The sequence below is a fragment of the Onthophagus taurus genome, chromosome 1, assembly GCF_036711975.1.
Source record: "Onthophagus taurus isolate NC chromosome 1, IU_Otau_3.0, whole genome shotgun sequence".
Classification (NCBI taxonomy): domain Eukaryota; kingdom Metazoa; phylum Arthropoda; class Insecta; order Coleoptera; family Scarabaeidae; genus Onthophagus; species Onthophagus taurus.
In genome coordinates, this window is record NC_091966.1 from 4,365,070 (window position 1) to 4,390,090 (window position 25,021).

Consider the following 25,021-nt stretch of genomic DNA (forward strand, 5'->3'; position numbering starts at 1 on the left):
GCCCCAGATTTAGGTGTGGATTCTATGGGCTGCAGCCCATGAAGCGCCCCCCCTTTTTAATTTACTGATTTCGTATTTTCAGAAAATGCTTTTTTTCTTATGACATGATATGTTCATCAGATAGAAGGAAATATTCTCTATCAAAATATGCAAAAAACGTATGCGTTCCATTTAAGATAACAAAGTTGGTTACCATAGCAACGAAACCAAAAACAATACTAACAAATATCGCCAAAATATGACTCACATGAGCAATGTCTTACCCATGAGATGACTAATTTTCAAAATAAAGATCCCAAAATTAATAAGACTCTTTAAAGACCAAAATCGATCATTTTCAAATACTCACTTCAGAAAAAAATTTGAAATGGCCAGTTACTACAAAAATCTTGGCTATGTTATTCTACTAGTAAGACAACTGTGTTTTGTCTAGTTTGTAAAAATTTTTCTAAAACCCCTTCTCAGTATTCAACTAGATTCTCTGATTGGAAACATATAGGAGTTTGTTTAGGAAGTCACAAAAACTCTAATGAAGAGAAAAAATCGTTGCTAGTCATTGACAAGCAGTTGCAAAAGCAACTAAAAGAAGAAACCAATTATTATCATGAAGTCCTAAAACGAGGCATCGTAGTAGTTAAATATTTAAGTGTGAAAGGGGTCACGAGAAAATATTTGGCTTTCCTTACAACGGTAATTTCATGGGGGCTCTAGAATTAATAGCAGAATTTGATCCATTCCTGCGTCATCATATCCTACAGCGAGAGCTGCGACCAAAGTCTTCTACTTCATTCTTATCTAAAACAACTTACGAATAAATAATAGAGATACTGGGAAAACAGATGATAAAAACAATTATTTGTGATATAAATAACGATGATGCGAAATACTACTGTATTGTGATGGACTCGACGTCTGATTTGTCCCACAATGATCAAAAAGGAAAATGTTTCTTTTATCAAAATTTGCAGTTGCACTGGATTATATTTGCTTAATTCTCTACAAGAACATGAACTGCCTCTGGCTAATTGCAGAGGGCAGTCATTTGACAACGCTGCAAATATGTCCGGTCAATATAGTGGGTACAATATTATATGCCATGTGCTGCTCACTCCCTAAATTTTGTTGATAAGGAAGCAGTTAAGATCAATTTGTTTGGAGTAGTTCAACAAGTATATGTCTTCTTTTTTGCTTCTTCCCAGAAATGGGAGCTGTTAAATAGTGAAGAAAAATGTAAATTTTAAATCAAAAGTTTGAGCCAAACTAGGTGGTCTTGCCATTATGATGGTGTCAGAGTGTTAAAAGATAGTTATGGCAATAATAAAAAGATTTAGTGAGAATATAATTGAAAAGCTCTATTTTGGAAAAGAAGCTCAGTATATAGATAACAATTTAAAAAAGCTAGTAACCGCAGTTTTAATAGTGTTTTGGCAGGAAATCTTTAATGCAGTTGACAAAAAGTTGCAAACCCCAGGCTTAGACATATGTGAAGGTGTGAAATTAATTAAACTAAAACTAATAGTAGCACTATCACTAGAACTACCACTAGACCAAGAAACATTCGGGTTAACCCGTGCGTCTTTTGAAAAAGTGTTTGACGTTTAGAATGCCATGTTGCAACCGTCTTCAGAAACAAGTTCGAAGTCACTTCGACATTTTGCCTAAGAGGTGGTACAATAATTAGTTGATAAATTGGCGTTAAACCGGCTTTTCAAGTCGCTACTCAATACGATAACATTCTCAATTAAAAAACGAAATGAGAACAAAAAATTCGTCTCAATAAAGAGACATTGTAGCTGGTTTTCTGGAAAATCTCAAAGATTTTGAATAAACTTGAATTGAATGTCACTTCCTACATGGCTAGAAGAAACTCAATATACAGCTGATAAGATGGTGAAGTTGCCCCAGATACTTTTTAAACGCTTAAAGTTCGTCTGGCAAAGAGTATAAAAGGAAATTGACTTTATTGGTTTGCAATTTACTGTGATGATAATCATATTTTCATCAATATTGCAAAAACAATTTTAAATCTTTAATTTTATAACTAAATTAAATAAAAAAAATAAAACGATTTATAGAAATTGGACTTTATTAAAGATAGCGTTTTATTATTACCATAAAAACCTTAACCTCTCCTAATTATTAAAAAATAAAACAAAAAATTTTTTTTCTTAATTTTTAATTTATTACATTTGATCGAGATCATCATCAATCCGTTTTCTTTTCCCCCCATTTCCAGAATCGATATCCATAGGACTTTCCAAATTAGTAACATTAATGTTTTGTGTAATTTGAATTTTAGGTTTCAAAACGGTTTTTTGCGGTTGCATTCCACCCACATTTGTACTGATTTTAGTGATTGGTTTCGGTATTGTTACCGTTTGCTTGTTAATTCCGATTGCATTCGTTCTCTTTATGAAATTGATGTTTTGCTTGGTCGCCACTTTCATTGGAGGACTCGCATTGGCTATGGTAAAGTTGATTTTGTGTTTCTTTTGATTTCCTTTTAATATGTAATTTGTGGAAGATAAACAATGTCTGTCTGGAGGAAGTCGCAACCCGCAATGTGGCTTGATTAATGGTAAAGGTGAGTGATTCTTATTCCTTGAGCATTCCAATAAAACCTCTCTCGATGGTGGCATGGTAAACATACTTTCTGTTGAAAGGAGCAAAGCTAATCGTACATCATCAAGATCGATTTTCTTTTTTGAATTGTTCGCGTAGGTTCGAGCCTCTTCTAAAATCGATGTTCCGTATTTGTAGACAAACTCGGTTAGTTGTACTATTGTTTTTGGCTCATACTCGGTTATTCCCATTTCTTTCATTATTGCTGTAATTACCTGGCTATCTTTTGGTATATTTTTCGGTTGATTTACTTTTGCTTTATCTTTTTCTGACATCTTCTTTAGTACTTAAGAATATTATATGTTTAAAAGACTTATTTTAAGAGGTTATTTTCGAAAAATGTGATTTAACAATGGACTAAAATAAATAAGTGTGAATTTAGTCATAAATGGTAACCAACCTAAATTAGCTTTTTTTAAAAATATAATTGATACAAAACAAAATTAATAACCTTTAAATACTAAAAAATTAAATATTATTAAAAATATAATTCAATATTATTTAAAAAATAATTAACGTCAATTTTAAAACCGATTTATTAGTGTATCAATTGACTCATAGAGGGCGAAAAATGAAGTGTCATTGATTTGGAGGAATTAATTTAAATTCGATTTAAGGATTTGAGTAAGTATTCTTTAGTACTTAAGAATATTATATGTTTAAAAGACTTATTTTAAGAGATTATTTTCGAAAAATGTGATTTAACAAGGGACTAAAATAAATAAGTGTGAATTTAGTCATAAATGGTAACCAACCTAAATTAGCGTTTTTTAAAAATATAATTGATGCAAAACAAAATTAATAACCTTTAAATATTATTAAAAATATAATTCAATATAATTTAAAAAATAATTAACGTCAATTTTAAAGCCGATTTATTAGTGTATCAATTGACTCATAGAGGGCGAAAAATGAAATTCATTGATTTGGAGGAATTAATTTAAATTCGATTTAAGGATTTGAGTAAGTATTCTTTAGTACTTAAGAATATTATATGTTTAAAAGACTTATTTTAAGAGGTTATTTTCGAAAAATGTGATTTAACAAGGGACTAAAATAAATAAGTGTGAATTTAGTCATAAATGGTAACCAACCTAAATAAGGTTTTTTTAAAAATATAATTGATACAAAACAAAATTAATAACCTTTAAATACTAAAAAATTAAATATTATTAAAAATATAATTCAATATTATTTAAAAAATAATTAACGTCAATATTTTAAAACCGATTTATTAGTGTATCAATTGACTCATAGAGGGCGAAAAATGAAATGTCATTGATGTGGAGGAATTAATTTAAATTCGATTTAAGGATTTGAGTAAGTATTAAAAACGATTTATTAAAGGATTTTAATTATTTAATAGAAAAAGTTATTTTTAAGTTTGTTCTATTTGCTTTATGTGTTGTTAACAAATTAACATTTATTTGTTAATGAGCGTATTGAATATAACATAACCTCAATTCAAAATATGAATATATAAATTAATACAATTCGGGTAGAAAATTACAACAAAAAGTAAATCAACATCAATATAAAACATAAAGAGGCAGTGCCTTAAATATTTCTCTACTTAATGCCTATAATCACAGATTTTTTTAGACAAAATTTTAAACTAGTCAACTATATTGTTTAACTAATTCTTTATTTCTCCCAGAATTAGCCACATGTGAGGTATAAATATCGTACCCTAAAGATATAGTGTTATCATAAAGAACTCTATACCTGTTTGGTAAAAAATAAAAGTTGATAAATTGGGCGGTGGGCCAAACAAACCATTCGGCAACATAAAGTTTCCATGCTTTCTCTTTCACCTCTTCATAAAATTCGTTTAAACTCATTCGTTCCACCACACCGAGTGTTATAAAAAAAGTTCCTATATTAGCTGGTGATCCGACCATTTGGTCCACTAAAATTTTCTTGGCTACAATCCTTAATGAATACCCCGGTAAAGTTCTATCAAGGATATTGTACCAAAAATGACTGACAAATCCCACTGTAATGCCAGTAATAGCCATATTTCTCGTCCTGGTGCCGTTCCATTTATTTATTTCACCTGTAGCTATTTCATATTGTTGTTCCAAAACGTCTCCAGTCCCAGAAAGACCGAAGGAGAGAGTCACATTAGTCCATAACAAAAATTTATTGCTGAAAGCCGCTTTTGAGACTTGCCTGAATTTGTCAAACATACGAGTTCTGAGGTTTCTAACGGCAACGTTTGTTGAGTTCATTTTTGATTGTTTTCTGGTATTTATTTGTAAAAAGGTTTTAAAAATCAAACCGGGTTGAGGTTATGTTATATTACACGCATTGTGGGATGATGTCACATGATAAGAGTTCAAAAATCGAAGTTCGAGATTTATGTGAATAATTTATTATTTAGAATAAATTGAAATTAAATTAATTGGCTTTATTAATTTATTGAGGATGAAATCTTTATTTTTAAAAAAAATATAGAATAAGGATATAGTTTATAAATAAGTTAATAGATGGCGCAATTTCATTTTCAAAAATTCATCCGTTTGAATTGTTGGGATCGTTGGGTGTTGAAAAAGACAAATACACCGTATAAAAATACACGGAATATCCCACATGATTTAGAATCTCTTCTATTTTGACTAAGCCAATTATGTTATTACGAATCTCCATTTATTCATCACCTTTTAACATTTTCAGGTACGATCTAAATAGCGACGGAATATAAACTTTTTATGACGAAAAGCATCATTATAATGAGTAAGTATTTTACTAGCTGTATTAAGATGCACCGTTTTGAACCTTGAGAACCTCTATTATGGTGCCTGATAGTTGATGACTTGATGAACACCCTAACAAAAAACGGATTCAAGATTCAGAACAGCTTTACTTATACATATAAATGTTCGGTAAAACTCTCTTAACACCTACCACATAAAGGTTCAAGACCTCATGGCAATACTAAGGTTCATCAAGGACCTATATTTACCCTAAACCTTTGAAGGGCTAAAGTTACAATAGATCTTATAGGTCGCGATAACGAGATCGGCCGCTCCCCTCAACCCGGCAGCAATAATAATAATAACCTTGAGAACGGACAGAAAACATCTTTACAGACAGTAGGACCACAATAAAGACAATTCAGGCCTACACGTGTGTATCCGCACCGGTTCAAGAATGTACCGATAACCTAAGAAAACTCGCAAGGGTAATGAAGGTATCCTATGGTGGGTTTCAGGTCACAAAAACAAGTTGGCCAAAGAGGCAGCGAGGACGCCTTTTATTGAACCCTCGTTGTGGACTACAAAAAGCCACTTAAAACAGGTGATTAATACATGGAAGGATTTAAAGGTAATCTTGCACTGCAAAAAACTTCCAGGACACGGACAAGCGAAGAGTGTGGTTTTATGCCTCAGCAAATAATAATAATAATAAACATATTTATTGACTTAGAGAAAAAAAAAGAGCAATACTACAATAATAAAAATAAAACTAAATAATAAACATTGACAACAATAATAAAAATTAAAAGAAATTACAGCATAAATTCTGCGCCAAAGAGAATCGAGTCAGTCTTACCTTCTATGTTTAGGTGTTGTTAAAGTATACCTGTGTCTAATGTTAAGGTTATGGACATTGGTTCTAAACATAATTTTATTATAAAGATAAGGATGAGATTTATGCATAATAATTCTATGAAATAAAGATGCAGAATGTAACTCCCTACGTCGCAACATAATCAACCAACCAACCCACCCACCCCAAAGTATGCAATATCCTCTTGTACCTTCTAATGCCAAATATGAAACGAATATCATCAGCATCAATGATTAATAAAGAGCATCGCTAAACTTGAAATATGAGAGCACTAGTGCTTTACATAAGTGAGCGGTCTAGCATTATGTCGATTGTTATAAAATAGCTTCATAGTGTAATAAGCCGAGTTAACAAGCTTAGTAATATGTTTTTTGAACCTCGGACGAGAGTCTATAATAACACCAAAATTGCGAGTTTCAGAGGAAGTCGGTAGTCTAGCACCTTGCAGAACCAGACGAAAATTGGTTGACAAAGGTAAGTCATCTATCAATTTGCCACCGCTAGGCCCAAAAATAACCGTTAGACAGAACCGAGAAGCATATACTGCTAAATTGTCCAAGTCAGTATTTATCCTATACACTGTGATATTCACTTCGTCAGATTCAAAGCTATAATATATTTGAGTATCAAAGCTGAAACGTATAAATCAGGTACAATAAAGGCTCGAAGACAGAACGCTGAGCTACACCCGACAGAACACTTAAAAATCTGAGTATAAACCATTATGGGTCATGCACTGAAATCGATTACAAAGGTAACATTTGAGCAAAGAGATGGCTGAATCAGATAACCCTATATAATGTAAGATCGAAAATAAAGTTTTGTGATGTAACGTGTCGAATGCTTTTGAAAAGTCCAATAAAACAAGTGCAATGAGACATCCATCAATACGTCGTCAGTGACATCCAGCCATCAATTGAAGCCAGGACGGAACCCAGACTGTTTAGGTTATTATTTTCTGTGACAAAAGCTCTTAACCTCTCGGCAATAAGCTTTTCTAAGATTTTTGATAGAATGGGTAAAATACTATCAGTATAATAATATCTTTCAGACCTGAAGGGTTTTTATTTTTGGGGATAGGCATTATCAAAGCAATCTTCCATTGGTCAGGAAACACGGAAAATTCCAAACAAAAATTCATGATGTGACATAAGTAAGGAAAAATTGTTGGACAACATAGTATAGCATTTTTTTACTAATTTTATCATTACCAATTGATTCCGTTTTAATGGAAATTATTAGCTGAGCAATTTCCTTTTCTGATGTCAAGGGTAAAATAGGGTATTATAAAAATCTTGCAAATCACGATCACCCGAGGAATTAATCTGTGTCGATTGAAAATAACAATTCATTTGATTAGGTGTACCCAAAGTGTCCGAAATGATTTGATAGGTCCGATAGGAGCAACACTCAGTGATTTAATAGAACTACTTTTCGCACTTTTCGCGAAGCACGGACGAGTTGGTAAAATTTCTCAAAGATTAATAATAATCAAAATGATGTGGATTTTTAGTTTTTTTTTTTAATTTAAGTAGGTTTTATCTTGAACTCTCATTAACGGCCACACGTTCATAAACTACTTTTTTTTCAATATTCAAAAAGCTGAGGAACAAACTTGTCGACTTTGCAACAAGTCAGAGCTACTGAACATATTCTGTGTGGCTGCGTCTCCAGATTTTGTCTAAAATACAAAATTTTTTGCCAAAATTTGCCTAATACTAACTGACATAAAGGAATAAGACTTTGGAGCAATATAATTCATTAAGAGCAAATCTAGATGCCCTAAACTTTAAATTTGAAAGAATAAATTTCGGGAAGTTGTCGCACAACCTCTGCAGTTTCTGCTATTTCGAATGTTTTGCAAATAAGACGATAATGTTATTGACATCAAAAAAATACATTAAAGAAAGCTCAAGAAAAATTTCAATTTACTAATATCGATGATACTTTTAATCAAGATAACTGACGGAACGTCACGTTTACGTCTCCAATTAAATCTTGTTTACAGGTGTGAGACGTTTGTTTATGAAACATCGCCGTCAATAGAGAAGCCAGGAAATACAGAGAACCAAATTGCTTCATTAGGGTGACAGCAGTATGGAGTTTATCCCTAGCAAGTCGACTGCAAAAACAAATACGATAGCTTGGGGTGTATAAACATACATTTTCGTCATCTATTTTTGTAGGAGAACGTTAACGAGTTTTCGTTGTCCTTCTATGAGATGTTTTGCAATTCGAGGTTGCTTCTGCGGAAATGTTGTTTCTTTTCCAAACCAATTAATGAATTAAGCTATATATACGTTTGTAATTAAAATATTTTAATCTGTGAGGAGCATTTCGTATTAAGTGTCTATTTCTGTCATACACTCTGACTTTCCAAACCTCTTTTCATTGGTTTATTACTATTCATTATTTGTACATGGCCACACCTTTATGATACTCAGATACTTCATTTCAGTCGCTTGTATTTTACTCTTCTACTGTCTTGTTAGCAGCCATCTCGCACCCAAAAGTTAATATAGGCCTATAGATTGTTTTGAACACTTTCATTTTTGTTTTTCCGTGATATTTTTGCTTTGGCCAAAAAAGTTAAAGTACATGGCATGGTAAACTTTTACTGCTTTCTCAATTCTATTATTAATATAAATTTCATTTTTCGATTACACAGTATTATTACTCCTAGATATTGAAATGATCTAACCTGTTCCAAGAATACATCATCTATCTTTATGCTAACTGGTTCATCTTCCTTCCCTACCACCATCACCTTAATTTTGTTTTTGTTGATTTTCATTCCATATTCTGAAATTTTATTCAAAATTTTCAAATTTTTCGCCACATCACCTTTGCCATTAAAACCACATCATCTGCAAACATTCCCTCGGAGAGTCATTTTTGTAGATTTCGGTACCCAACGCTTAATTTTTTCTTTTACGTCGAGAATCTTCGCTGGTCTAAAGATTCAGATTTCATATTTTTATATAACACGACCTTTTCAATATTGGACAAATTGAGGATCAAACTTGTCGAGTTTGTAACGACGAGTCAGAGACTCAAAGACACTGACACCTTTACTGACATAAAGGAAGAAGACCTTAGAGCAGTGGTGTCCATAACGTTGATCGCAAAGCAGTTTTGAGTCGATCGCCAAGAAAATCATGAATCTGAAATATCTAATATCTGAGCCTCAGAGCAAAAAAAAGGAAGGTTACTTTAAACCCTTCGGTCGATCTTGGCAAGTCATATATATAAAAAGATCGATTTTGATCAAAAATTAGTGGACACTGCTGCTCTAAATCGATTAAACGTCAAAATTGTTGATTTTCGAAAATTAACTCAATCATAACTCAAAAACTAAAAGCGGTGGAGAAAAACTTTTTATACATAAAACCTTAGTAATGGGCGATAAAGACTGGATCCATAACAAGATTGAACCCAATTATAACCGTTCTTTATTTAGTAGCTTTAAATCGACTAAACATCAACATTGTTGATTTTCGAAAATTAACTCAATCATAACTCATAAACTAAAAGCGATGGGGAAATATTTTTTATACATAAAACCTTAGTAATGGACCATAAAGACTAGATCCATAAAAAGATTGAACCCAATTATTACCATTTTTTATTTATAAGCTCTAAATCGATTAAAATCAAAATTGTTGATTTTCGAAAATTAACTCAATCATAACTCATAAACTAAAAGCGATGGGGAAATATTTTTTATACATAAAACCTTAGTAATGGACCATAAAGACTAGATCCATAAAAAGATTGAACCCAATTATTACCATTTTTTATTTATAAGCTCTAAATCGATTAAACACCAAAATTGTTGATTTTCGAAAATTAACTCAATTATAACTTAAAAACTAAAAGCGATGGGGAAATACTTTTTATACATAAAACCTTAGTAATGGGCGATAAAGACTAGATCCATAACAAGATTGAACCCAATTATTACCATTTTTTATTTATAAGCTCTAAATCGATTAAACATCAAAATTTTTGATTTTCGAAAATTAACTCAATTATTACTCAAAAACTAAATAAAAGCGATGGGGAAATACTTTTTATACATAAAACCTTAGTAATGGGCGATAAAGACTAGATCCATAACAAGATTGAACTCAATTATTACCATTTTTTATTTATAAGCTCTAAATCTGTGGTGACCATAACGTCGATTGGCAAAAAAAAATCATGAATCTGAAATATCTATATCTGGGCCTCAGAGCAAAAAAAAAGGAAGGTTACTTTAAACCCTTCGGTCGATCTTGGCAAGACATTTATATAAAAAGTCGATCTTGATCAAAAATTAGTGGACAACACTGCCTTAGAGCAATACTAAGGTTTATCAAGAACCTAGATTTGCCCTAAACCTTTGGAGAGCTTATGTTACAATAGATCTTATCAGTCGCGGTGATGAGAGGGGCCGCTCCTCTCAGCCCTGCAGCAATAATAATAACATTTTTATATACCACATAGTTTATATAGTATATTAATAAAGTTTCATTTCTGTTTTAGAATTTACAATACAATGAAGCTGGAAACGAAATGATCGAAAATGGAGCAGAAACCCAAATTGAAACAAATGGGTTTTATGCTCGTCTAAGTCGTAACCGGAAAATATACGAAAACGAAAATATTTCTATTATATGCGGAGTGTATCATTTACACTTGATGAAGTAATGCAAAGTTATGCTGATGATTAATGCGACATATTTGGCAAATATATCTCTCTCTAGCTAAAACAGATGTCTCTTTACGATGCAGTTATCTGCCAGGAACAAATTGAAACAGTAATAAGACAAAAGCGATTGGGAGTGTTGAGTCCCAGTATCACAGAACTTCATCACCAGCGTTTATCATTCCTCTCTCCATCGCCTTTGCTTTCAAACAATACGGATGGAGCACATTGGTCATCGTCGGTTTTAAATTAATCATGTGATACTTACAGTAAGTATATGTCTAAAAGGTGTCTTAGACTGCATTTAATATTACTTGTGTCTCGCGAGAACGCGTTTTTATTGCACCACGAATTTGAGTGCTAATTTTATAATTGTAATTTTCTACTTTAATTAGCACTCTTCTAGCATTTGGGGTGTCGAGTAAATTTAATATCGTCCGAATAAACGACGTTGAAATGTTTCAGGCCAATTTGTAGGTGTAAAAGCATACATTTGAAATCATAATCTCCTTAATTGCTTAATCCGAAAGGAGAATCCTTTTCGTTTATTTCGAACTAGTTTCTAGATCAAGTGGAAAATGATATCTACTTAAACGATCCAGAATGTATGAAATACTTAGTATTGATTATTTATTTTATACCATATTCTACTTGATTACCATTCTTTTTTTATTTAAATAATTTTTTATTATTTTGTTTTGTTTTTTTATGAAGAGTTTTGTTGCAGAGAATTGTGAATAATTAAATGTACGTTTTTCCACTGTCGATTTTTATAAGAGTGCTTATAGTGTTGGTTGTAGAGTGTAATTCTAGTGATAATAATATTGTTAATAAACCAAGTGTTGCATAGTGCAACTATATCCGGATCATTTTCTTCCAGATTTATCTTGGAAAGATGATATTGTAAAAATTATATCCCAAAAATATCTTTGTAACATAATCACGATTGAATGAACCAAGCTATTTTTAAAATCTAGTCATGTTTCTGGTGTTGTGTTTGGATGAACTTTTCCATCCAGTTTTTAAGATTTATTTTGGACTTAATGATTATCGACTAAAATTTGTTTCCCTATTTTAAGTCCCGACCCGACCCGACCCAGTATGTAAAGTGTCTACAAACACTATATTTTATACAACCAGAACATTACATACATTTTGATATATGTTACCATTTGTAACTCTATAATTTTTTGTGTTCATTTCTCATTTTGAAGGATTTAAATGTTATATATAAGAAAAGTTAAACTTCTTAGTTTTAAAACGATAAATTATTCTTTCATAAAATTTGATTAAAAGTAATCCTTTTTGTTCCTAATGGGAAAATTAACTCTTTGTTAGATCAACTTGACGATGGCACGACCGTTGGAGGAAAGAAAATGACTACGTATACGCATGACATCGCGGTGACCTGAGTTCGGTCCTGCGCTCGGGTCGTTCTTCCGCTATCCTATCAACCGACAGTCGCAGGATAACGCCGGTTCGATCAACAAGTAATACGGTAGCACGAAAACTGAAATTGGCGTGTGCGACGACGTCGCGATGTCGCTTTCAGTTCGGCTGAAACAATTTCAGCTCCCGAAATGCAAAGGAGAGAAAATCGCTAAAATTGATTTTAGGGGTAAGTTAATTATTTATATAGAATTATTTTTATACAAACCTAATTAAGAAAGTGTCTTTTTGCAAAAAATTCAACACGAAAATTTGAAAAGAAAATTTTATTATCAAAAAATTAGCAGGATGTGGTAAGTTGTTTATATCGTTCGTATAAAACTTTAAGCGATATGATATTAAGTGTTCATTGATCATAAAAAATATAAATTCGTTTTTGTAATTTCCGTCAATATTAAAACTTTTATTGCAAGTTATAAAACATGTAAACATGACAGTAACTCTAATTCAAAAAGTTTTTCACATGTGTAAATTTACAGCAACCCTGTAATCAACATGTCCCATTTTTTCCCTGTTATTTCCGTGTCTTTTTGCTCCCATGCCACTGTTATGAGTACAAACGAACTAATTTTCGTTTATTTCCGTCTCGTCGAACGCAGGCGAATATTTGCATTAAAATTCAATACACAGGCGGCATATAGGTGTGATGTTATTGTCCCCTATACATAAAACACCCCTTATAAGTAGGTATCATTTTGAAATGGAAAATATATTTGGAAATATTAATGAAAATATTCACCCCTTTGTAACGATGTCGTTAATAAAATATTAGATAACTTGATTAAGATAAAATTAATTATCTGAGTTAATAATTATATAGAATAATTAATTAAAAGTTATTTAAAGTATTTAGCTTAAGATATTTGTTTCTCCAGTTATTTTATAAAAAGAAATGCGGCAACGTTGAAAAGGGAGGAATAATTAAAGTTGATTTATTTACGAGGTGAAATTTGTACTCCTTACAACAAGTTCGTTATTTTTCATCAGTGAAATTATTTTTCGAGAGGAAATAAATTACCGAAGATCAATCTTACGGTTGAAAATCGATTTCGACCGGATTACAAATTATACTATATTAACCTCATCACGTTTGAGTACAAGAAAATCATTAAATATAGATTACTTTCCAGTCATAAATTTGAACATTAACAGTCGACCTACAACCCCATTTCAAAATCTGGCTCACCTTATTTGTAGGGATACGAACAGTTCTTAATTAATTATTAAATATGATCTCAAAGTGAAACACTTCTTGGGAGCCGTTATTCGATGGAAATATGTTTGAAGTGTCCCTATAAAATATGAAATCTTCAAAGTATTATCTGGATTTCTAAATCTGGGGGTTGTGCAAACGTAGAGGGGTGCTAACAAAAATCATTATTTATGTATTAGAAATCGTAAATATTCAACGTGGTTCTTAGCATATAAAATACACGTATACAAAAAGAGATATTTATAATTTGTAATAAAATTTACCAAAATCTCGAATTTTTACAATACTTTACATATTGTTTATATGATTCATAAAGAGTCTTAAAGTTCTGTGGACATTTAACTATCTCTTAGCCCACTTTCCAATTCTTTTCTTAATCATCGTAATATTATATTTATATCAGTTGTAGAATCTGAATTCAGTGAGTCTCATCGCTGTGACCAGGTGCCGAGATCAGAGTATTAGATCTCAATAACTTTAATGTTCTTCTTAATCATCAACCAATACCGAATCCATTTTTATGGCTGTAAACGCCTGGAGTGGAAAATGAAATTGGTTTTCAGAGAAAAATCATATAATTACCGTATTTTCTCGAATGTAATCCGCACCTTTTTTACAAATTTTATGTGCTCTAAAATCAAATGCGGATTACAATCGGGTGCGGATTAGATTCGCAGTCGTATAGTTGCAATTTGGAAAATAGTAAAATAAAATCACATTATAACAATAACACTTTATTAAGGGTTTTAGAACGATATTTACATTTTTATGTTTCATTTTCTTCCCATATTACGTCATCTTCGGATTATACAAAACTTCTTAAATGATGTTATAATATTGTTTTCAGGGATCGTTTTCCATGTCGCCTACACTCACTGAACAAGTTCAGAAGCTCCTTTAATTGCTCCCGGTTTTGTTAATTCTCGAGTTTGTTAATATACATATACATACACAGGTTGTAGTATGGATGTTATTCCACCAGGTATTATTATTGTGACAAGAAGTCTAAACCAAGGGCAATCATCTATGATTAATTAATATCCTTATTTAATAATCTTCCTGGTCTACGACTCCATACTTGTCTTAATCATTCCATCATCAGCTTTTCAATTATCCATCCTTTTTGTTGTGCCTTAACTAGGACCTCATTCGGGAAGTCTTTCAGATTTCAGAATGGTTTTTTTTCTCAATAGTAGTAATGTCAGCAATTTTTCCCTATCACTTGTTACTGCTACCATCAATGTGATGCGCAATTTTTCGCAACCATTCGTTTATAAAGAAATTTCCCACACACCTCTTCTTTCCAGTGTGTAGTTGGGTGGCATATCCAGATATACTACCATTTTGTTGACATTTACAGTTTGAGACAAATTGAAATTTTCTTGAAAATCATTAGGAGCTTTTGGGAAAGTGTAGTTCTGCGCCTCAACGATAACACCATTCGGCGCATAAATCCCACAGTCCAACCTTAGCTAGTATTAAAAATTCTTTAGTCCCTCTTTTCGTTTTTCTTGAGAGAACTAGAAAACTGCCTCGTCAATTTCATGAAATCGTCTCTTCTTTGGCCCAGTAAATTTTTTGCACGATGCCTCACAGTCTCCAATAGCTACCTGGTCTTTCCGCAACAGCTGCAACGTTACTCTCGTTATCAGCAAAAATTGTACCAGCTTTTCGATTTCCTTAACGCTAACTTAATAACATCTCTTTAAACTTTGCTGTATAGAAGAACCTTTTAGATTTTTGCTACATTTTTTTATAATTACCCTATTATATGTATAATTATTAATTAAGCACACACCACGTTCGAGCTACTACTAGGGCAGTATATGAACGGAATTCGTGCTAGGCATTACTATTTATTTTTAAAATTATATTTATTTTCCAATTTTTTCTGGCTTGGTAAATTTAAAGTCTAGTCTAATAAAAACTCGTCGTAAGCAAGGTTTCTTTAGGTGCATCAGCGTCAGTCAACGGAAAAAATATATATTTATGGTTAACAACAAGCATCGCATCGTTTTGGTGTTGTCGAATTGCTCAAAGAAAGATGCGGATTACATTCGCAAACTAAATTTTTTTACCACTATGCATTTTTAAAATCGGGGTGCGGATTAGATTCGAGTGCGGATAAGATTCGAGAAAATACGGTATGTATCTTGTAGGTTTTTCTAAAAGATTCTGGGTACCCAAGTCAATTGCAAAAACTTCCGCCAGAAAGATAATCTTTTAATGTGTCTTTTTAAAGATAATTCTCGGGAGATTTAGGCGACTTGTACACGGAGTTGCTAAAAAAGTACTAAACTGGTTGATAACTTGCGTCACTAACCAGTTACTGACTCATTAGTGATCAGGCTCCACACGCGAAACTACTCATCAGCGATCAAAACCTGTAGTTTGTTCAGTTTAGTCATGGATGCAGAACCGTCAACAAGTGTCGTTTTGTCATTTTCAGAAGATAGTTCCAGCAACGATGAAACCATCATGAGTCATTATTGCCCATCATTACCTCTCATTCTCTGTTTAGGTGTAAACGAGACAGATCATGTATATCTTAATTTTTTAGCAAACTTTATATACAGGGTGTTCCGGTGACTCGGGGCATAAAATTAACCTCATATACTAGAGCAAAAATGATGACGATTCGTGAAAAAAAATTATTATAAAAGTCTTCAAATGGTCAAGATATGGGCCATCAAAGTTCAGAAGTTTTAACACATTTTTCTAAATATTTTCAATACCATTTATGGTAGAGCGTTGAAATTTGGTACAGAGTAAACAAATATCAAGCAAAATCATTGAACCAATTTTGACTTTAATCGGGCGGCGGCAACCATGCTATACAGGCTGTCCCTAAAATTTGTTTGCTCAGAACTTTTTTATTCGCTCGTAACCCTACATTTATTTTTGTACTTTTTAATAGAAAATTTATTTTAGAGATTTTTATCACTCTTTGAAAATTTTGATAACATTAACCGTTTTCGAGTTATACGCGAAAATATTAAGCTTCGATTTCAATGGTAACACTAAAAAATAAAAATCTTCGAAAAAGTGAAGGTTGGCCATGGCCATTAAAAAAACAAATTGAGCTGTCAACTTGCTTATGTCGTTTAAACAAGAGTGTAGTTTAAGAGAACAAAGAGTTAAGTGTTCAAAATGGAGAGTTACTCATTTAGTGAACAAACTGACATGATTTTGACATTAGGGGAATGTCACGGAAACGCCGTAGCAGCCGCTAAGCGTTATCGGGAGAAATTTCCGAATCGCAGAGCGCCCAATCGAAAAACATTTTTAAGGACTGAAACCCGTTTAAGGGAAAATGGGACGTTTAAGCCGAAATTTACTAACAACAGTAACGTAAGATCAGTTCGAACACCCGAACTAGAAGAAGATATTCTAGACTACGTAGAAGAAAATACTACAGCTAGTACTTTGGTTATGGCGAGGCACTTTTTAACTTCAAAAACAACTGTCTGGAGTGTTCTTCACGAGCAACAGCTTTATCCATTTCATTGTTACAAAGTTCAGGAAGTTCGACTGGCTGATTACCCACTGCGACCGCAATTGCCAAATAATGCAGCACAAAATCCAAATTAATGATCAGTTTTAAGAAAAAGTGCTTTTTACAGATGAATCCACTTTTTCTAAAGATAGAATCTTCAATTTGAGAAATTTACATAGTTGGGCGGACGAAAATCCAAGATTTAAGAAAACTTGGAAATCACAATGGAGATTTTCTCTTAACGTTTGGGCTGGCATTGTGGGCGATGTAATTATTGGACCCGTTTTCTTGCCATCAAGGCAAGATTTAGAGGAATTAGATGATTTTTAGATGACGGTCCTTTAAACACAAGGCAAGCAATGTGGTATATGCATAATGGTGCTCCTGCGCATAGCACACAAGCTGTCCAAGAATTTCTGAGGGAACGTTTTCCGGGACGGTGGATTGGACTAGGAGTAGGTTCACCGATAAGTTGGCCCCCCGATCGCCAGATCTTACACCTGTAGATTTTTATTTATGGGGACGCGTTAAATTGCTAATTTACTGCGTTTAAATCAGTTGATCGAAAACGAGTTGATCAACTGAGGTTGCGAATTGTTGATTCATTTGATCAACTTCGAACTGTGATCGATGTTCTCCGCAGATATCAGGCGATATCAGGCGTGCATTGATGCCGGCGGGAGTGTTTTTGAACATCTGCTTTAGTATTTTTTTTGTTCTTTTTTATTTATTACTATTTGTTTATAATTTTATTGTTCTTGTTAATATTTTTGTTATTTTCTTGTTTGTTGTAACCATGAAAATTAAATTTAATGTTTTGGAAATTACATTCGTTTATTCAACTAAAATAAATTAACACTGGGTTTAACTAAGTCTGCACTTAGAAATGTATGTAAATAATGGTTATTAGCTCAGTTCGTTTTTGAATTGTCATCGCCAACTCAGATCTTGCGGAATATGTTTCCTTTTTTTGTTTGTTACGATTGAAATCAAAGATTAACATTTTCGCGTATAACTCGAAAACGGTAAATGTTATCAAAATTTTCAAAGAGTGATAATAGTTTCTAAAATAAATTTTCTATTAAAAAGTACAAAAATAAATGTAGGGTTACGAGCGAACAAAAAAGTTCTGAGCAAACAAATTTTAGGGACAGCCTGTATAGCATGGTTGCCGCCGCCCGATCAAAATTGGTTCAATGATTTTGCTTGATATTTGTTTACCCTGTACCAAATTTCAACGCTCTACTATAAATGGTATTGAAAATATTTAGAGAAATGTGTTAAAATTTCTGAACTTTGATGGCCCATATCTTAGCCATTTGAAGACTTTTATAATAATTTTTTTCACGAATCGTCATCATTTTTGCTCTAGTATACGAGGTTAATTTTATGCCCCGAGTCACCGGAACACCCTGTATACAGTATTATCATCAATAATATCACCAACATCATCTTTCAAAGATGATATTACGACTCTTTTTTGTAGCAAACTTGTTACTTATCTCATTTTTATATCTAGCTATATTATTATTTATACAGGGTGTCCCGCAACGATTGTACAATACTGCATCAGCGTACTCTCTGATCGAAAACAGACAAGAAAAGTCTAATAAACATAGGTCCGAAAATGGACCAATTTCGAGATATTCAAAGTTTTAGTTTCATAAGCTGACCTATTGTAAACATCATTAATTCTAACGATTTAGATGCAGTAATTATATGATTACCATGGTTACGATGGTTATGATAAAGTTTAATAAATAATAAGATAATATTAAGTTAATTAATACAGTTCATTAATAATTTAACAAAACAAGTAACAAAGATTGTCAAAGAAAATCGTTCAACCAGCATAAAAACAACGAATATTTAACAAATTGGAAAAGATTCATGTCATAATAAATGTTCAATATGCGCACCATTTACTTCTAAACACAAACGGATACGTTTTCTAAATGAACTTCTAATGCGTTCAAAGATACCAGGAATTTGTTTTATTGTGTCAAATGCGTTACTAATTTTATTCTTCAAATCCTGCACATTTTGAACGTCTTCAGAATAAACAATTTGTTTTAAATGTCCCCAAAACCAAAAATCTAACGGATTTAAATCTGGTGAACGAGATGGCCCTCCTCGGCCAATCCACTTATTGCCAAATCTGTTATTTAACTATGCTCGAGTAGCGCGTACATAATGTGCTGGTGCTCCATCGTACATAAAGTAGCAATCTTCTAGAATTTGTTGAGGTAATTCATCAAATGCCTCTGTAAGGTCATTTTGTAAAAAATGTATGTAGGCATCGGCTGTCAATCTCTTTGGAAGAAAAAATGGACCTATTAACTGATCACCTATAACTCCAGCCCATACATTAACACCGAATCGCCACTGATGATGAGTTTCTAGTATTGCATGGGGATTTTCATCGCTCCAAACGTGCGCATTATGAATATTAAAAATTCCGCTTTGAGTAAATGTTGCTTCATCCGTAAATACAATGTTTATGGGAAAGTCGACGTTTACTACCTCTTCCTGTATGGCCCACCTACAAAAAAATCTCTCTTTTTTCGCCATCATTTTCTGTTAGAGCTTGAACGGTGTTGTAATGATAAGGATAAAGCAACTGCTCCCTTAAAATGCGGTGAACGGTTGTTTTGTTAATGTTTTCTTGTGCAGAAATTCTTCTAATGCTGGTTGAGGCATTTTCATCAACTCTTCTCAAAACTGCTTCTTCTAATTCCACCGGCCTTGTGTAATGTCTCTCCGTGGAATGGCTGTGGGTTACGCTTCCCGTTTCTTTTAATCTGAGAAATAGTCTGCTAAAGGTGTGACTATTAGGCAATCGTCTGTTCGGGAACCTTTGCGCGTAATGACGAGCTGCTAACGACGCATTTCCATCAGCTAGTCCGTAACAATACACCATATCCGCCATCTCTTCCTTGGAGTAATTAATAGGAGCCATACTTAATAGTTTTATTAAATTAAATAGTAAAATAATAATTTCGTGAAGTATTATTATTTTTTTTTGATTCACAGACTACTACCAGACGGCCAACTCCATTGTGAAAGCGAGATCAATATATACCGGTCTCTCTCACTCATCATGTAACACTTATGTAGATGGCAGTGAGAAGCAAAAATGCAATTGGCGCCAAATTCAAATCTTTTATTTAATTTAAAATTTGAATACAGACATATTTTTGATCTAATGTGCTTTTTGTGGATCTATTAAGCTATATTTAGCTTGCGTAAGCCAAAATAATTACAGCTTAATAGACCAATAAAAAGCACCTCAAATCAAAAAGTTATAATTTTATAATTTCAATGCAAAATAAAGAGAACTCCATTGGCGATTTAAAATTTTATATTTAAATTACAATATAATTACACTAAAAACCCCTGTCCTCGTCTTCTCCGGGATGATCCTCACAGGTTGGGTTGGGTTGGCCGTTTTTGTCTGTGGTTTTCAATTGATAAAGTACATATAACAAACACCAACTGCTTCTGACCCTAAGTGACACGGTGTTATCAAAAATTTGAATACTTAATTTGAATACTATTGAAATTAAAAATTAATATAATTAAAATACTAGCCTGTCCTTATTCTTGGGAAAACAAAATAATTTTCCAACTTCATCTTCGCTACATCCGCACACAATGCAAAACATTTTTACATTTTAAACATTCTTCATCGATATTTTCTCCAAGACATTTGCTTTTATTAGTACAAGTTGTGATTTGCGCAGCATTGCATCTCCTATTCAAATTTAAATTTCGAATTAAATAAAAAATGTATAAAATCCCGATTTACGAGGTTTTGAAAACTTATTAATTCATATGTTATATAAAACGTCACATGGGGAGGTATAGTACGAAAGCTTCTTAAAAGGAAACGACACGTGCTTTATTCCGCACAACGGTACTTTACTTTATGAGTTTGTGCATTTCAATTCCTCAAAAGTGCATCGGAGATTTTCACCGCACGTTTTATGCTTTTTATCCAAGTGCCATAAAGGAAAAATAAAATCACAAAATCGATAATTAAAAATGAACGGTGAATTATTAGTCCAGGTATGAAACCCATTTAAATTGCATTGAACGAGCATACTTTGATAAAGTAAGTTAATTTTTTAATAATTAATGCACTTCGATAAGTACTCGCTTTTACGTTAAATATTTCTAGTTCCTTTTATCTTTTCGCAATTGAATTAGTTTAAGTATAAAAAATAAAATTGGTGGAGGAGCCGCGTGTTTAAAAGAATTTATTGCAAATGTGTATTGAGATTTTGTCATTTAAAATTTATTATTTGAGAGAAAAACACCCACCTTCCGCTTTGAATATAAATTTCCCGGAATATATCGTGCGTGGAACACCAATAACACAATTTCTTTCCGGATTTCCTAGAGAATTGTAAAAAACTAACTTTGAAGATTACTGCATCTGCATTATTTATGTCCGTACTTCAGACAAAGTCTATAGAGATTGTATAACACGCGTCTTTTGTCTCGTGGGGCCAAAAATTTCCATTCCTAACATTGTAGTCCCCCGACTAAAATGCTTTAGGTATCATGCAATTTTCGACATTGTCTATTCCAGACAAGCTTTTAACTTTAAGTTTGCTGAAGTTCCAAATTGGATTGCACTGGAGAATATAAATCGGTAAAGTGCTTAGGTGTGTTAACCGCTCAATCAATATCTTCTCACTTATTATCACTAATATAAACGAATAAAAATTAAATTCCCGTTCTAGACACCTCATTCAATTAAATTTAGCAGCCGTTGAAATGTAATTGAATTATTTTTATTGCTCCTGGTCGAGTAAAACCCCATTAACCTCACAAATGAATTTGTTATCATCCGCAAATGGGAGTGTGAAACTATGTTTAGATACAAGCTTGAATATTCAGTGCATTGTATACCTTTTACAAAATAACAATTAAATATAAATCGCTTTTACATTATTCCTTTATGCTGTTTAAATTTAATACATGAGTATATTTAAATATAAATGTTAACTTTCATGGATAGAATCTAATTCGGATTATTCCTCAAGTTCTTTTAGTTCTATATTTGTCATTAAACTAAAACCAGTTGTGATTCAGAGCTAGATTGTTGTATATTTTTATTGAACTAAAAGTGGAACTAACACTAGAACTAAAACTATACCTTTTCAAGCTCAAATTGGCACTAATCAGAATCAAAATGACATTAGTCAAAATCAAATTGACAATGTCAATTTCAAATTGACAATAATCAAAATTAAAATGGCATTAGTCAATATCAAATTGGCAATAAACAATATCATATTGGCATTAATCAACAAATTTAGCACTAATCAAAAGCAAATTGGCATTAAACAAAATCAAAATGACATTAGTCCATATCATATTGGCACCAAACAATATCAAGATGGCATGAAAAATAAATGTATAAATCGGTGTCAAACAATTGTTAACTTATCGGTTGTTGTCAAGTTTATGGTAATTTATTGCGAGATTTAAACTATTATATTCACACGAGATGCCTTATTTAAAGAAAAATGCTGCTGCAAATCTGAGGACACAGATTTGCGCTTTGTATAATGCCAATGGTGACTGGCGTAATCTTGCAAACGTACTACAGGTGCCAAAAAGAACCGCGTATCGATGGGTTAACAACCAAGAATAACCGGAAAAGCAGCGAGGGGGTAAACGTAGAGCTAAAATAACTGATGAGCACCGTCAATTCATGGAACGTTCAGTCGAAGAAAATCCTAAAATTACTCTTAAAGGACTGAGTGAAAAAATCCGTGAAGATTTTGCACTCAATGTCTCCAACGAATGCGTTCGATAGCATCTCAATGGATTGATGTTTACTTTGAAGACTGCTCGTAGAGAACCAGAGAACGCGAATAGTATTCAAACGAAAACAAGCAGGAGTATTTATGTAGAAAATTTATTGGATCTTCAAGCACAACATATACCTATCATATACATGGACGAGACAAACTTTAATTTGTTCATATCGCGGACTCAGGGTCGTTCAAAAAAAGGGACTCGCTGCACAACAGTGTCTGCAGGTTGCAGAGGGTCGAATATTCACCTAATAGGATGCATTGGAAACATGGGGCTAATTCATTCCGAACTACGTCGGGGCTCTTTCAAGAAGCCGGAAGCAAATGAATTTGTGAGGCAATGCCTAAGAAGAGCGCAAGTCCTTTACCAAACTAGAGTTGCATTAGTTATTGATAATGCTCCTTGCGACTCTACTATTGAAGAGGTTTTTGCAGAAAACGAATTTGAACACCACACACTTTTACGATTAAGTCGGTAAAGCCCTATGTTTAATCCTATTGAACAAGCGTGGTCTGCATTAAAAGCTGGAGTAAAAGCAGATATGGCTAAATAACATCTTGGCTGGTGCTGACCGGGATCATCTGACTCAAACAATATCGAATGCAGAAATTAGAGAACACCGTTCATAATAATATGGACAAGATTACTGTTGCCAATTGCGCAATGTTTATTGCCCACATCCAACGATTTATCCCTTCTGCATTAAATATGCAAGATATAAATTTTTAAGAGTGTTATTTAAAACATAACGTTACCTACTTTCTTAAGTAATATAATTGTTATCTACTGTGTTTGTAAGTCAATAAAATGTTTTTGCCCATTTCATTTTATTTAATGCTGATATATATTTTATTTCAATTTAAAATTCATAAGTGCCAATTGATATGGACTAATGTCATTTTGATTTTGTTTAATGCCCATTTGCTTTTGATTAGTGCTAAATTTGTTGATTAATGCCAATATGATATTGTTTATTGTCAATTTGATTTTGACTAATGCCAATTTGAAATTGACATTGCCAATATGATTTTGACTAATGTCATTTTGATTCTGATTAGTGCCAATTTGTGCTTGAAAAGGTATAGAAACATTCGGGTTTAGCCGAGTGTCTCTTAAGACGGCTAAACCAGAATGTTTCTAGTTTTGGGGCTAAAGTTAGTTCTAGTGACAGTGCTAGGTAGCGCTAGTTAGCACTAGATATCACTATGCTGCACATTTTTATTGAACTAATACTAGAACTAATACTAGACCTAGAACTAGAAACATTTTGGTTTAGCCGTCTTTAGAGACGTATGGCTAAACCAAAATGTTTCTAGTTCTAGGTCTAGTGTTAGTTCTAATGCTAGTTGTAGTTATAGTTTTAATTGTTATTCAGCATTAGATTGTTGTATATTTGTCATTAAACTAAAACTAGAACTAACACTAGACCTAGACCCGTTCTGGTTTAGCCGTCTTAAGAGACGTATGGCTAAACCTGAATGTTTCTAGTTCTAGGTCCAGTGTTAGTTCTAATGCTAGTTGTAGTTATAGTTTTAATTGCTATTCAGCATTAGATTGTTGTATATTTCTAATTAAACTAAAACTAAACCTAACACTAGACCTAAAACTAGAAACATTCGGGTTTAGCCGTCTTAAGAGACACTCGGCTAAATTCGAATATTTTTAGTACTGGGTCTAAGGTTAGTTCTAGTAACAGTACTAGCGCTAGCTATATTATATTAGCACTAGATATCACCATGTTGTATATTTTTATTGAACTAAACCTAGAACTAGAAACATTTGGGTTTAGCCGTCTTAAGAGACGCTCGGCTAAACCCGAATGTTTCTAGTTTTGGGTCAAAGGTTAGTTCTAGTGACAGTGCTAGGTAGCGCTAGTTATTATTCAGCATTAGATTGTTGTATACAGGGGTGGCACGCTAATTAGCACACCGTACTGCATCTAGTTAAAAGTGCATCAAATCAAAGCAATTTCACTGTCTTTGTCGTGTTCTTTGGCTCTAACTGTCTATTTGGATTTTTTTTAAACTTTAGCATCCCCGGAGATTGTTTTCCAGAAGTCGTTGTCTGATAGTCATACTTGCAATGTTGACATCATGTTCCTGCTATATTCTAGCTCTTATCTGTGAAGAAGTAACGGAAGGATCTT

The 25,021-nt window shown here is 32.8% G+C and overlaps 2 protein-coding genes and 1 pseudogene across 2 annotated transcripts in view; 1 reads left to right on the top strand and 2 right to left on the bottom strand.

Moving 5' to 3' along the window:
• Nucleotides 1–2,068: 2,068 nt before the first annotated feature.
• On the bottom strand, nt 2,069–2,994 carry LOC111419755 (TBP-associated factor 9). Its single transcript, XM_023052619.2, has one exon. It carries the CDS (start codon nt 2,895–2,897, stop codon nt 2,184–2,186), a length of 714 nt encoding a protein of 237 aa, XP_022908387.1. The 5' UTR covers nt 2,898–2,994; the 3' UTR covers nt 2,069–2,183.
• Nucleotides 2,995–3,540: 546 nt separating this feature from the next.
• LOC111420226 (otoferlin-like) overlaps nt 3,541–25,021 on the top strand; it is an 84,678-nt gene continuing 63,197 nt past the window's right edge. The window contains exons 1-4 of the mRNA XM_071194702.1: nt 3,541–3,585; nt 5,299–5,358; nt 10,723–11,154; nt 12,224–12,503. Coding sequence (XP_071050803.1) covers nt 12,425–12,503 — 79 coding nt within the window. The 5' untranslated portion in view covers nt 3,541–3,585; nt 5,299–5,358; nt 10,723–11,154; nt 12,224–12,424. The remainder of the gene's footprint in view (nt 3,586–5,298; nt 5,359–10,722; nt 11,155–12,223; nt 12,504–25,021) is intronic.
• Nucleotides 3,995–4,933, bottom strand: LOC111419756 (mpv17-like protein 2 pseudogene; annotated as a pseudogene).